At 52.6% G+C, this 13,162-nt stretch overlaps 1 protein-coding gene across 6 annotated transcripts in view; it reads right to left on the minus strand.

Moving 5' to 3' along the window:
• The window catches only part of DOP1B (DOP1 leucine zipper like protein B), a 96,917-nt gene that overhangs the window by 81,702 nt on the left and 2,053 nt on the right, over positions 1 to 13,162 (minus strand). For all 6 annotated transcript variants that reach the window (XM_084801825.1, XM_084801823.1, XM_084801824.1 and 3 more), the window contains exon 2: positions 11,740 to 11,904. In XM_084801825.1, coding sequence (XP_084657951.1) covers positions 11,740 to 11,877 — 138 coding nt within the window. In that variant the 5' untranslated portion in view covers positions 11,878 to 11,904. The remainder of the gene's footprint in view (positions 1 to 11,739; positions 11,905 to 13,162) is intronic.

Below are 13,162 nucleotides of genomic sequence, written 5' to 3' on the forward strand. Positions count from 1 at the left end.
GTGGTCACAGATGCTAAACAGGCTTTAGTGCCCAGTGCTCTCTGGAAATCACACAGGAGACTGCGGCTGGCACTGCCAGTGGGACTGATGTCAGCTCTTCCCCCACGCCACCTTCCAGAGATCTCGGGAGCCTCACACCCAGCGGGTCCTCCTCAGCTGGAGCTGACTGGCTGCAGAACGGCTGCTGAGAGTCTGGGTCAAGCCACAACGTGCTCTGCTCCCTCCACGCACACAAAACTCTGGAGAGGGGCCTGGGTAAAGAATGGTTCTTGGCAACAAGCCTGAAGAGCTGAGGTCAATCCCTGTGATCTCTTGTCTACGCACGTGCCGTAACAATGACTGGTCCCCCACGTGTATATATGTGCAAATAAAGTACATGTAGTAAGATTCTGAAACGCAGGCCAGCTCAACCATGAGCAAGGTCTTGCAGCCAGTGACCAACCAAGAGGCAAGAATCCCAAGGGATGTAATTCAGAGTCCCAGCCTGGGGTGAAGGTCACAGTTCTCCCTTGACCCATGGCTGCCTCCATGTCATCAGCTTTGGTCTGGTTTGATCCTATCCCGGCCCTTCCTTCTCTATGCTGTTTGCTTTCCTGGATCAGGAGTCTGGTAAGAGAGGCAGAGGAGGAGGATGTCAGGCGAGGCAGGCCTGCTCTGTGTAGAGTGAAGGCCCCAGCTCTGTTCTCCCTGAAACCCGTGCTGGGACGCTGAAGGCTAAGAGCAGGGCACTGTGGTTGGCATACAGGGCACTGGAAGGCCATGGCTCCTCAGAAGCACAGCAAGGTTCTGAGCTTAGCATCCACAGTGACTCAGGAAAAGCCCTGGTCCGTCCAGCCGCTGGGCTACCAGCCAGCTACCACTCAACACAGACAAAGGCAACACACATTCTGAACCCAAGACCTCTGACATTTGAGGCAAGGGCTCTGCCACTGAGCTACACTCCCGGCGAAGCTCGCTCCTTCCTTGTTTCTCTTTTGGCAGCATTGTGGGGCTGAACCTGGCCTGGTGTATACTAAGCCAAGCGAGCCCTATCCTCCGCCCCATTTTGCATCTTTTAAGGATACACAAACAATTTTACTGTCAACTGTCAAATGTGCCTGCACAGGTCCATAGAGGATCTAGTCTCCAGCTCAGATGAGGTTAAAAAATGGGCTTGGTTGGGGCACATTCGGCTGTATGGACACAGACTATCCAACTACAAAACTTTAAAAAACCAGTGTAGACAGGCGTGGTGGCACACACCTTTAATCCCAGCACTCGGGAGGCAGAGGCAGGCGGATTGTTGTGAGTTCGAGGCCAGCCTGGTCTACAAAATGAGTCCAGGACAGCCAAGGCTAACACAGGCTAACACAGAGAAACTTTGTCTTGAAGAACAAAAAAACAAAACAAAACAAACAAACAAAAAACAAAAGAAAAGAAAACAACGTAACTTTTAAAACCAAAAGTCTAGGGCAAATACTTGCCCTTGGGAGACATTCAGGAATACGTGGAGACATTTATGACTTTTTCTAGTTGGGGGGGGGAGGGGAGAGGCTGCACTGGCATGTAGTAGACAAGAGGACAGGGTGTTTTAACAAAGAGTTTTCAGGGCACAGAACAGCAGCACCCAGCTGAGGCACTCCTCAGAAGAGTAACCATGCACACGGTGAGCCTACTCTTAACCCGTCACTTCCTGTCCAAGGCTAGGATGTCTGCCCCAGGGTTAGGCATTAAATTCTTATAGAAATAAAAGAGCAACACAGCAACAATAATAATAACAACAACAACAGCAACAACAACAGCCCACTCAAGGGAACAAAGCAACCAAACAGTAAGTGCCTGCAGCCTTCCTGTCACTTCTCAGGGGTCTTGGAAGCCACAGGTCACATCTAAAGTCATCCATGCCATGGAAAGTGAGTCATCAGCACTAAACCTGAAAACCTGGCTACCTCAGGAAACACTCCCACACAACCTCTCTACATAGCACGGGCCATCTTAACCAGAAAGGAAGGGGCTGGCTGTCAGGTGGGCAGCCACCTGCCTCACACTCAGAAGTGAGGAGTCTGAATTGAACCCAGCTGACTCCACAGCGAGCTCATGCCTTCCACAGCAACCCACGTAGACTGTCTTCCGACACATCAGGTATCTAGCTGGGGGGTCACCTGAAACACTAGTAAGAAGGGACTTGTCACCTGCATAAAAAGCAACACTGTACATGTAACTCATGTGCACACACACATTCTTGAGGGTAAGTTTTATTTTAAAAAATAATGTGCGTGTGTCTATATATGGGTATGTGCATTTGACTGTAGGAGTCTTCGAAATCCAGGGCACTGGATACCCTGGCGTTAGAGCTGCGCGGGTGGTTGTGAGCTGCCTGGCGTGGGTGCTGGGAACTGAATTTCTGTCCTCTGACGCAGGAACAGTGTCTTAATTGCTGAGCCACCTCACCAGCCCAACGCTTCACATACTGGTCAGCTAATGAAAGGACACGCAGAGTAACGAAGGAAGAAGCTGATTCTCAGTGAGACAAGCACCAGAGGGAGGGTGCAGGGTGAGACAGTGAGCAACGCCAGAGGCCCTTCATGAGGACCACTGAGTGATGGGACCTGCCTAATGACGTCACCTGCTCTCCCACAGTAGAGGCTTACTGGACCATCTGCGCAGCCAGGGGATATTTTTCAATGTGCCTGCAAGGTGTGAGTGCCATTAAAACGTACCCAATGCTGTTGGGGCTGGAGGGATGCCCGGTGGCTGAGAGCGTGTTCTGTCTGTACAGAGGACTTGACTTTTATTTCCAGCATCCACGCTGGGCAGCTCACGAGTGCTGGTGACTTCAGCTCCAAGGGATCTGACAACCTCTCTGCAGGCATGTGCGCATGCATGCATGTGTGTGCACACACGTACATGTGTGCACACCCGTGCAGGACTGAGACAGCTATGTCGAAGCTGTCAGTTTGTTTTTCTGTCTCTTTACTTCATCGTGGCTACATTCTCCTGGCTGGCCTACAGGTCTACCTCACCTGAAGACGACATAAGCCATTAACTACCCTGACAGACAGTCGGTAGCCACTTCTAGCTGTGTGTTACCACATGCAACAATGAAAGCTACCTTTATGTTTTACGTCCGTGGGGTTAAACTTACAACGACCCATATTAATAGTCTAATCGTCTATCATGTGGGCAACATGAAAGTCATGATGGACTCTTCCCTCGTTCCCTGTGAATAGTGGCTCAAGTCTGCCCACACCGAGTGTTGAGGACGGGGAAAGGGCTCCGGATCCCACAGCCAGCACCGTGTAGAATAAAGCGCCGCCCTAGCAAGCTGTTTGTGGTTTCTGGGGGGCAGGGACATTAAATGTGGGGCCAGAGATGGCTCAGTGGTTAAGAGCACTTACTGTGCAATCCTGAGGAATGGGGTACGGAGGTCAGCACGCTCGTTAATGAGCCTGTAACTCCAAGGGAACCTAGCTTCTTTCCGGCCTCCACACAAGCACAGGTATATGCACCTGCACCCACACATGTGCACACACGCCTAATAATTAAAACACATAGTCGGACGGTAGTGGCACACACCTTCAATTCCAGCACTGCCTGCAGAGGCAGGAGCATGACTGTGAGTTTGAGGCCAGCCAGGTCTACAGAGTGAGTCCAGGATAGCCAGGGCTACACAGAGAAACCTTGTCTCGAAAAAAATAAAAATAAAAATAAAACCAACACACATAGCCATTGGAAGGAACTTAATTGTCTACTGCCAGGATATGGACCCACAAACTGTGTGGGTGGCCCTCACTCAGCAGTGTAAGGTACAAGTGTTATCAGTACCTACAACTCAGTTGACCTTCAGAATGGCTCTGTGGAGTAGAGAAGGCCTCAGCAGGGGTGACAGAGGTGAGTCCATTTAGACAAAGTTTACTTTACTTTTAGGACAGTCTTAGGTAGCCCAGGCTAGCCTTACCTCACTATGTATCTGGAGGCAGGCCTGGAACTCTTGGGGCTCCTGCATCTATGGCCCAGCTGCTGGGATTACAAGCCTTTACCACCACATCTGGCTCTGTTTATATAAAACTTTCTAAAATGCAGTCTCAGAAAGGAGAGCGACAGGTGTCCACTGATGCGGATATGAGATACCGAGAGGGAACCTTCTGGAAGTGAGAGACACACAATCTTGATGGACTGCATGCATGTCAAAACCCAGCGAACAGCACTGTGCAGGGCTGGTCAGCGGTGGAGTCTCCCTCTGTTTAACTATGTCCAGGTTACTATCTGTTAGTGTGGCTTGGCTGGGGGGTGGGGCCCACTAAGGAGGACAAATAGGAACGCCTATATCAGACTCAAACACCAGCTTGAAGGTTGGTGTTCCTGTCAAAACAGTTGTCTGGATTGGAAAGCTTTAGCCTCGCCCCCTTTCGTATCGTCTCCTTTGGCTGTCTTTACAAAACACTGTATACTGTGTGCTTTAAACAACACACATTTACCTCCCAGTACCAGGGAGCACGACCAAGGGACAGCTGCCTGAGGTCTCTTCCTGCCTGTGTCTTTACTCGGGATGCTTAGAGGGAGTACACAAAGAGGGAGGGTGACTTCTTTTCCTCTTTCAAGGCCACAGTCCTATCAGATAAGGGCTCGCCCTATGACCTCATCTGACTTAAATTGTCTACTAATGACACTTTCTCCGGAGAGTCACTGGCGGGGGGCTGTTTCCTGCACCCTGAACTTCATTCTGTTGGATGACACGCTGCTGTGGTTTGGTTACTGGTCACTGGAGAGTTAATTGTCTGTGTGAACTTGGTCAACTTCCATCCCTCCAGCAGACTGGCAAGGATGAACTACAAAGAAATTCTTTCACGCACACACAGAATGAACAGAGTATCCCAGTTACAAGTTGTTGAAAAGTATTAAAAGGCTCTTCTGCAGACAGAAGGCCTTCCCAAATAACATCCCAATCCTGTCATGTTTAAGTGGCTCACACTGGGCAACAGAGTCAGCAACGCCTGCACAGCATCTCAGCAAGACCCGGTAACCTAGGGTAACGGCCATCTAAACCGCAGTGCTGGGCACATGCACCAGAGCTCAGCAGCTGCCGCCACATGTTGGAACCAGGCATTTGGGCTAATCACTATCCGTGGCCAGCATTAGAAGGTTGCCAGCAAGCAGCTAAAACCACAGTTCCCAACAGCGGTGTCATGTGCTAACAGTGGAGACGCTAGGGGTGAAGAGACGGCCCTGGTGTCCTACAGCTGTGGGGGGCAGGAGTGAGGGGTGCTGGGTTAGCTGGTCAGGGTTGGATCTTTTTTGCGTATCCTCACACACATTTGCGGGATGCCCCGCAGTGTCCAGTTCTGAAGTGTAGAGTTCTGTGTGCAGAGCTCTGAGGCACCGCACTGGTGCTCAAGTCATGAGAAAGGCTGCCTGTAGAGAGTAGCAGTGCCTGTCCTAAGTTACAAAAGTCCCTGCCTGCCCAGGAAGGGTCATCGCACAGGCAAAGGGCTCCACGGGGCTCCTGAGAACAGGAAGGGTTCGAGGAAGTAACACTGTAGCCTCCGTTGGTGAGTGAGGAAAAACCACCTGGGCATCTGTGAGAAAAGAGCTTTTGAAGTGATATGGACGGACATCTGGACTTTACGATCAGACCCACTAATCGCAACATGAAGCCCTACTACACACCCAGTACCGTCAACTGCACTGCATGTGGGGAAAGGCCCTTTCCAAGGTGGCTAGGATTGGGGGCAGGCTTTTGGGGTACACCTGGTGTCCCTATGAGGCAGAAGACAGGAGCAATCAAAAGAGGGGCATGAGAAGGACAAGGGGCTCCCCGCTCAGAGTCTGCATGGAGTCTCAGGCCTGTTGGACAGAGAATTTCATCACAACTAAGTTCACCGTGGAGGTTACCTACATAGGGACAGTTTTTCTTCTTCCATGGAGAGATTTCCTATAGGAATGTTAAGGCGGCATTGTAGACCAGGCTGGCCTCCAACTCACAGCGATCCGCCTGCCTCTGCCTCCCTGAGCGCTGGGATTACAGGCATGTGCCACCACCCTGGCTTTAATTCACAACTTTCTGAGAATCTCATGAACAACATCATGAACTCAATTCCTCAACTCCTGCGTCTTACTACAGTAAGGACTCCTTGAATTCCTGTGGCCTTGGGTTTTGTCTTCATCAGCCCACAGTCCTGTCCCACACACCTCAGGAGTCACCCTCTGACCCCATTTTTCTAAAAACAAAAAATAAAAAGAACCTCCTTAGAAACCAATGGAAACATTTAACTTTGTGAGGCACCAAATCATACGTACAGTCGCTACCAAGACACGTGAACAGACCTCTTTCTTGACTCTTGACTCTTAGGTACAAACTGACTTTTCCTTGGTGCCTCTCTTTCTGACCCTAATGCGCAGCTGAAATCTGTGCTAAAGCCTTTTCGTAATAAACTCCAGCCCAGTCGGGCATGGTAGCGTACGCCTGTAATCTCAGCATTCGGAGGGCAGAGGCAGGCGGATCTCTGTGAGTTCGAGGCCAGCCTGGTCTACAAAGTGAGTGAGTCCAGGACAGCCAAGGCTACACAGAGAGACCCTGTCTCAAACAAGCAAACAAACACAACAACAAAAACAAAAAACAAAAACACTCCAGCCCTGTGGCATATGGACTCAAGCTGAAATTCTCTTGTGCTCTAAGCCAAGAATCCTGGCTCCGCCTAAGTAGAGGTCTCAGCAGAAAGTCCCCAGGCTACTGCCAGAAAGTCCTCTGCTTCCACCGTCTACGACACTGGAAGACATGGGACAGCCAGGCTATGACAGGACTGTCCCTCGTCCCTTGTTTCTCCCTAATTCTGCTGAAAAGAGCCCCGGCCTGCAGCCAGGCGTTTGGAAGCAGAGAGAGGGACAGTGGTGCCCAGTCACTTGCCCCTGACTCGGGACCTCAGCCTGGGGAATGGAATCGCCATGTTAGGGAGGGTCCCCTTCTTCAGTTATCTTAGTCTAGAAACTCTCGCACGGATATGATCAGAGGCTTGCCTCAAGGTTGGTATCAACCGCCATGTCTGCCATGGCTAACACTTGCCGTGGTTGGGGTGTCTCTTAACAGCAATAAAACCTAGGACACCTACAAAACACTCATCTACATTTAAACACACACACACACACACACACACACACACACACCCTGTCTCTCTCTCTGTCTGTCTAAGGGGACTAGAGAGATGGCTCACTGACGAAAGGTGCTTGAATGCAAACCTAATGACCTGAATTCATCCTCAGGACTCACGTGGCAAAAGGAAAAAACTGACTCCGTCAGTCTGTCCTCTGATCTGTATATATGGACTGTATGTTCTCAAGCATGCACATGTACACGCATGCACACACACACATGCACGCACAATGAGTTCTAACTTTACATACACTAGGAAGGCTATTATTTTAAAAAAGAAAAAGAAAAAGAAAAGAAGGTCACTCTCAGTAAGGATGAGGAGAAGCTGGAGTCCTGGTGTGTCGCTGGGAGCCATGAAAACTGACAGAGCTGTGAGAGCAACAGTGCGGCAGAGGACTGGGGCTGGGCACGGAGCTCAGCGGCAGAGGGCTGGGGCTGGGCACGGAGCTCAGCGGCAGAGGACTGGGGCTGGGCACGGAGCTCCATGGCAGAGGACTGGGGCTGGGCACGGAGCTCCACGGCAGAGGACTGGGGCTGGGCACGGAGCTCCATGGCAGAGGACTGGGGCTGGGCACGGAGCTCCACGGCAGAGGACTGGGGCTGGGCACGGAGCTCAGCGGCAGAGGACTGGGGCTGGGCACGGAGCTCCATGGCAGAGGACTGGGGCTGGGCACGGAGCTCCATGGCAGAGGACTGGGGCTGGGCACGGAGCTCAGCGGCAGAGGGCTGGGGCTGGGCACGGAGCTCCATGGCAGAGGACTGGGGCTGGGCACGGAGCTCAGCGGCAGAGGACTGGGGCTGGGCACGGAGCTCAGCGGCAGAGGACTGGGGCTGGGCACGGAGCTCAGCGGCAGAGGACTGGGGCTGGGCACGGAGCTCAGCGGCAGAGGGCTGGGGCTGGGCACGGAGCTCCATGGCAGAGGACTGGGGCTGGGCACGGAGCTCAGCGGCAGAGGACTGGGGCTGGGCACGGAGCTCAGCGGCAGAGGACTGGGGCTGGGCACGGAGCTCCATGGCAGAGGACTGGGGCTGGGCACGGAGCTCCATGGCAGAGGGCTGGGGCTGGGCACGGAGCTCAGCGGCAGAGGACTGGGGCTGGGCATGGAGCTCCATGGCAGAGGGCTGGGGCTGGGCACGGAGCTCCACGGCAGAGGACTGGGGCTGGGCACGGAGCTCCACGGCAGAGGACTGGGGCTGGGCACGGAGCTCAGCGGCAGAGGACTGGGGCTGGGCACGGAGCTCCATGGCAGAGGACTGGGGCTGGGCACGGAGCTCCATGGCAGAGGACTGGGGCTGGGCACGGAGCTCAGCGGCAGAGGACTGGGGCTGGGCACGGAGCTCAGCGGCAGAGGACTGGGGCTGGGCACGGAGCTCAGCGGCAGAGGACTGGGGCTGGGCACGGAGCTCCATGGCAGAGGACTGGGGCTGGGCACGGAGCTCCATGGCAGAGGACTGGGGCTGGGCACGGAGCTCAGCGGCAGAGGACTGGGGCTGGGCACGGAGCTCAGCGGCAGAGGACTGGGGCTGGGCACGGAGCTCCATGGCAGAGGACTGGGGCTGGGCACGGAGCTCAGCGGCAGAGGACTGGGGCTGGGCACGGAGCTCCACGGCAGAGGACTGGGGCTGGGCACGGAGCTCAGCGGCAGAGGACTGGGGCTGGGCACGGAGCTCCATGGCAGAGGACTGGGGCTGGGCACGGAGCTCCACGGCAGAGGACTGGGGCTGGGCACGGAGCTCCACGGCAGAGGACTGGGGCTGGGCACGGAGCTCCATGGCAGAGGACTGGGGCTGGGCACGGAGCTCCATGGCAGAGGACTGGGGCTGGGCACGGAGCTCCATGGCAGAGGACTGGGGCTGGGCATGTAGTTCAGTGGCAGAGAGCCTGCCTAGCCCAGGAAGGCCCTGGGGAACAACCCAGCACCTTAAGAAAATAAAAATAAAAGAGGGCCTGCAAGATGACTCAGTAGTAAGGAAGCTTTCCACTAAGTCTGATGACCTGAGTGTAACACATCGGACCCACGTGGTAAAGAAGGTAACTGACTCCCATGAGTCGTCTGCTGACTTACACACACACACACACACACACACACACACACACACACACCGCCCCCCCCCCAACAGACCCAGACACACAGTAGCACAAGCTCACCTACACAGGCATACAAAACAAGCAAATAAATGTAAAAAAAAAAAAAAAGAAAAAGAAAAGAAAACAACAAAACAAATACAGAAATAAGCACAACAATACTATTCACAATAGATAAAATACCTGTCAAGGCTATAAAAATGCAGTCTGGCCAGAGAGGCCAGCGTTTAGCCTTGTAAACAGAAGGGGAGACCTGATACAAGTGGCAACAAGGTATCAACACATGGGTGAGCCGTGGGGTCGCTATGTGATATAAGTCAGTCACAGAAGACTGCGCAGCGTATAATTTGATTTATATGTAAGGGCCCTAGTGAGAGATAGCAGAAAAAATGCCTGTTGGGGGAGAGACTGCTCGGCGGCACAGCTTCCTTTTGGACACTGTGGCAATGGCTGCATGACACTGTAAATGTATTAAAAACCACTCACTGCATACTCTAAAGTGGAGAAAATGTGTTTTATTTCAGTTATGAAAACCAGCCAGATGCAGTGGTACACACCTGTAACCCCGGCCCTGGGGGGAAGATGAGAGAAGGGTTCTGAGCTCAAGGCCAATCTAAGCTATATGGTGAGTTCAAAGCCAGCTTGGGCTACATGAGACACTGTCTCAAAAACCCAGGAAAAGGGGGCTGGAGAAATGGCGTGGGGTTCCTAGCATTTGTAGCTCTTGCAGTTTGATTCCTGTGACCCACATCACGTGGCTCACAACCACCTGAAACTCCAGCTACAGGAGGATCTGCCACCTCTGGCCTCTGCAGACACCTGCTTCATGTGCACACAGCCCCAACACACGCACACATCACACTTTAAAATTGAAAATAAATTTTTTTCTTTTAAAGGCAGATATAATGAACACTATTGATTTTTTTTTCTGAGATTAAAAAAAAAAAAAACAAAATCACAGTGTTCTTTTCTGTCTTTCCTTCAGTTTGGGGCTTTTCTTTATTTTTGAGATAGCCCCAATAGCTCAGGCTGGCTTTGAACTCATGCTGTGCTTGAGGCTGCCTTCAGCTCCCGGTCCTACTGCACGTTCCTGCCCTGGGCTCTTAGCCACCACGTAACTCAGCCTCTTCGTAGTAAGCGTCCAGCAGCACACAGATGCGCCTCTGTCTCTAGCTGCTGCTCTCACAGTAACTCGCCTCTGAGATGCCCCTAAAGGTTTCCACCTTCCAGCTTTCCACCTGAGCATTCCTCAGCTGGGGCTGTCTGACCGCAGAACCTCAGGCTCCTGTGTCCTATCTAACAGACAGACCTCGGGAGTAGAAGTTTGTCTGTCCCATTGAGCACCTGCCTGTGACATTTCCATGTAAATGTGCCGTGCAGGAGAGCAGGAGTTTCCTGCCAGTGAGCAGCAACCTCCTATCTCACCAAGCCATCTGCCAGGCTGAGCTGTTGGCCCCTCCCCCAGCGCTACGCTGGGACTGGAGCCCAGGGCCTTGGGCACGCCAGGCAGGCTTTTGGAGGGCCTCTCTGGCCTCAGACTGGGGGTGTTGAGATGGGCACATGGGGGGGGGGGGACACAACAGCTGCCAGGAGGCGTATCAGCGGGGTTTGATGGAGCCCCCTGACCTGAATAGAGAGGGGGATCCTTCAGCTCCTACGTGACACCCATGCTCCAAACCCAGGTGCTGGCCAGACAGCCTGAGAGGGAACAATTTCTTCACGCCCAGCGGCTGTCTACTATGCCGCACGGCTGGCACTGGGCACCTCAGAGTCCCTCCCCTCCATGTCCTCCCTTTGCGCAGGACAGGAAGGTCACACGGCGATAGCTAGAACTCCATTTGATCTGCTTGGACTGGCCCAGAACAAAACCCTTTCCCCACATCCAAATGCGTACATACATGCATCCTTCTCTCCCTCTCTCTTGCACACTCACACACACACACACACACTCACACACACATACACACACACTCTCACACACAATTATTTTGCTTTCTATTCTTCTAAAAGTTACCAGTCAGCAATGAAAAGGCCCAAAAAGTACAGGACAAAAGAAACAGAAAAATGCTCATCAGACAAAGAATAAACTTTGACTAATTGGGCTGACAATTTTAAATTCTGTCAGTACACAGACTTAAGGGGAAAAAGGTCACTTGCAGCCAGGTGTGGGAGTGTACACCTTTAATCCCAGCACTTGGAGGCAGGGATAGGTGGATCTTTGAGTTCGAGGCCAGCCTGGTCTACAGAGTAAGTTTCAGGACAGCCAGGGCTACACAGAGAAACCTTGTCTGGTAAAACCTAAAAGAAAAGGCCCCACCATATTAACGCTATATAATCCCAACATGGTAAATTCTGTGTTTAGTAGCAGCTGGAAGTTATTCTCAGCGACAAGAAGTAAGCGTGGGTAAGTCTGAGCCACGGAACCCCTGGTTGTCCCTTCTTTCCTGTTCTTCTAGCTGTTCTGACCGTCTGAGGAGACAACTGTGCCCCCACCTCTGCACCTTCCCAACAGGAAATGCCCCAGTACCTTGTTGAGCTTGCCAAGCGAAGAGATGAGATCCGCCCATTCACTGGAGGACTCGAAGTTTCTTAAAGCCTTTTCGATAACTGAGGAGTAACTCCTGTATCTGTAGTCAGTCAGCAGCTCCTGCTCCTCCGGGTCCATCTTACATCCTCACAGTGAAGGAGGGATCTAAACGCGAAACCAGAAAACATGTGAGGGAACTGCTCGCAGGCAGAGATCCTCCTCAGCCCAGACCTGCAGCGAGAGATCTGTGTCCACAGACGCAATGTGAACGCTCACTGGGCAATCCAATGCAAATATTTAGCAAGGTTCCTAGGCTAGGCACTAAGTAAATAGAGATAGAGACTTCCCGCCCTCACGGATTCTGAGGGACACAAGAGCACTGGGCAGAAAGAAGTGAGGATGCTTGGATCTGCCTAGTGGACAAATCTAATTCTAGGAGAGAAACTAGCCAAACTACATCCTGCTGCTGGCTGGCAAGTCTGAAGGCTTTCAACCTGAACGGCCTGTCTAACAATTCAATCCTCTACATCTAGACCAGGAGAGTGGAAATATTACCCACAAAAATCAAGTAAGAGGGCTGGCACGACGGCTCAGCGGGTGAAGGGGTTCTGTGACAGGAATTCTGGCCAGAGGTGGTGAGCACGGCTGGAGTCCCACAATAGACAGCGAGGCAAGAGAATTAGGAATTCAAAGTCATCCTTAGAGACACAGTGAGTGCCAGACCAACCTCAGGTGTGTGAGAGCCTGAGGGTCATGATGGACAGACATAGGTAGGTTCGGTGGAGGGGGCGGGAGATGCTGTGGGGTGGGGAGAAACAGAAAACATAAGCCAAGGCCATCTGGATGAAGTAGCCAAGGTGGGCAAGCCTCTCCCGATGGTAAGTAAGCAGCTTAGTGGTTGCCTGGGTCGACCAGAAACCGACAGAGACAGGGTCACTGAAGTGTGCTTATGGCAGTCATTGCTGAACTCTATAAATCTTTTGAAAATTGCTGAATTATACACCTGGTGAATTTTTTGGTCTGTAAGCTGACACTTAAAAAAAAAACAAAAACAAAAACAACTCAACTAAGCTCTGACTTGCATCCAGTCAGCATGCTCTTCTCTCATCTTCCCACTCTGCAGAAAGTGGCCCTCTGTGGGCTAGACATGTTGCTTGCCTGCCACACTCAGCCCCAGCCCTGCTGTTCTGTCTTGTCTGCCTCGCTGTGCCAACGCCCCTGCCCCCTGCCCCCTGCCCCCTGCCCCCTGCCCCCTGCCGATGTTCAGCATCTCCCGCTCTCACTCTTCTCAGGCCCTCACACAGCACTCCAGAATCCTCTTGCTGCCCTCTGGAAAGCTCTCCCTACAGTACTGATGTGAACACCTCCCTCAGGATTCTGCTCCTTTCAATGTACCGGGCATGTTCCAAAACAGACTCATCCC

Source organism: Acomys minous, assembly GCF_964271855.1.
Source record: "Acomys minous genome assembly, chromosome: 11".
Classification (NCBI taxonomy): domain Eukaryota; kingdom Metazoa; phylum Chordata; class Mammalia; order Rodentia; family Muridae; genus Acomys; species Acomys minous.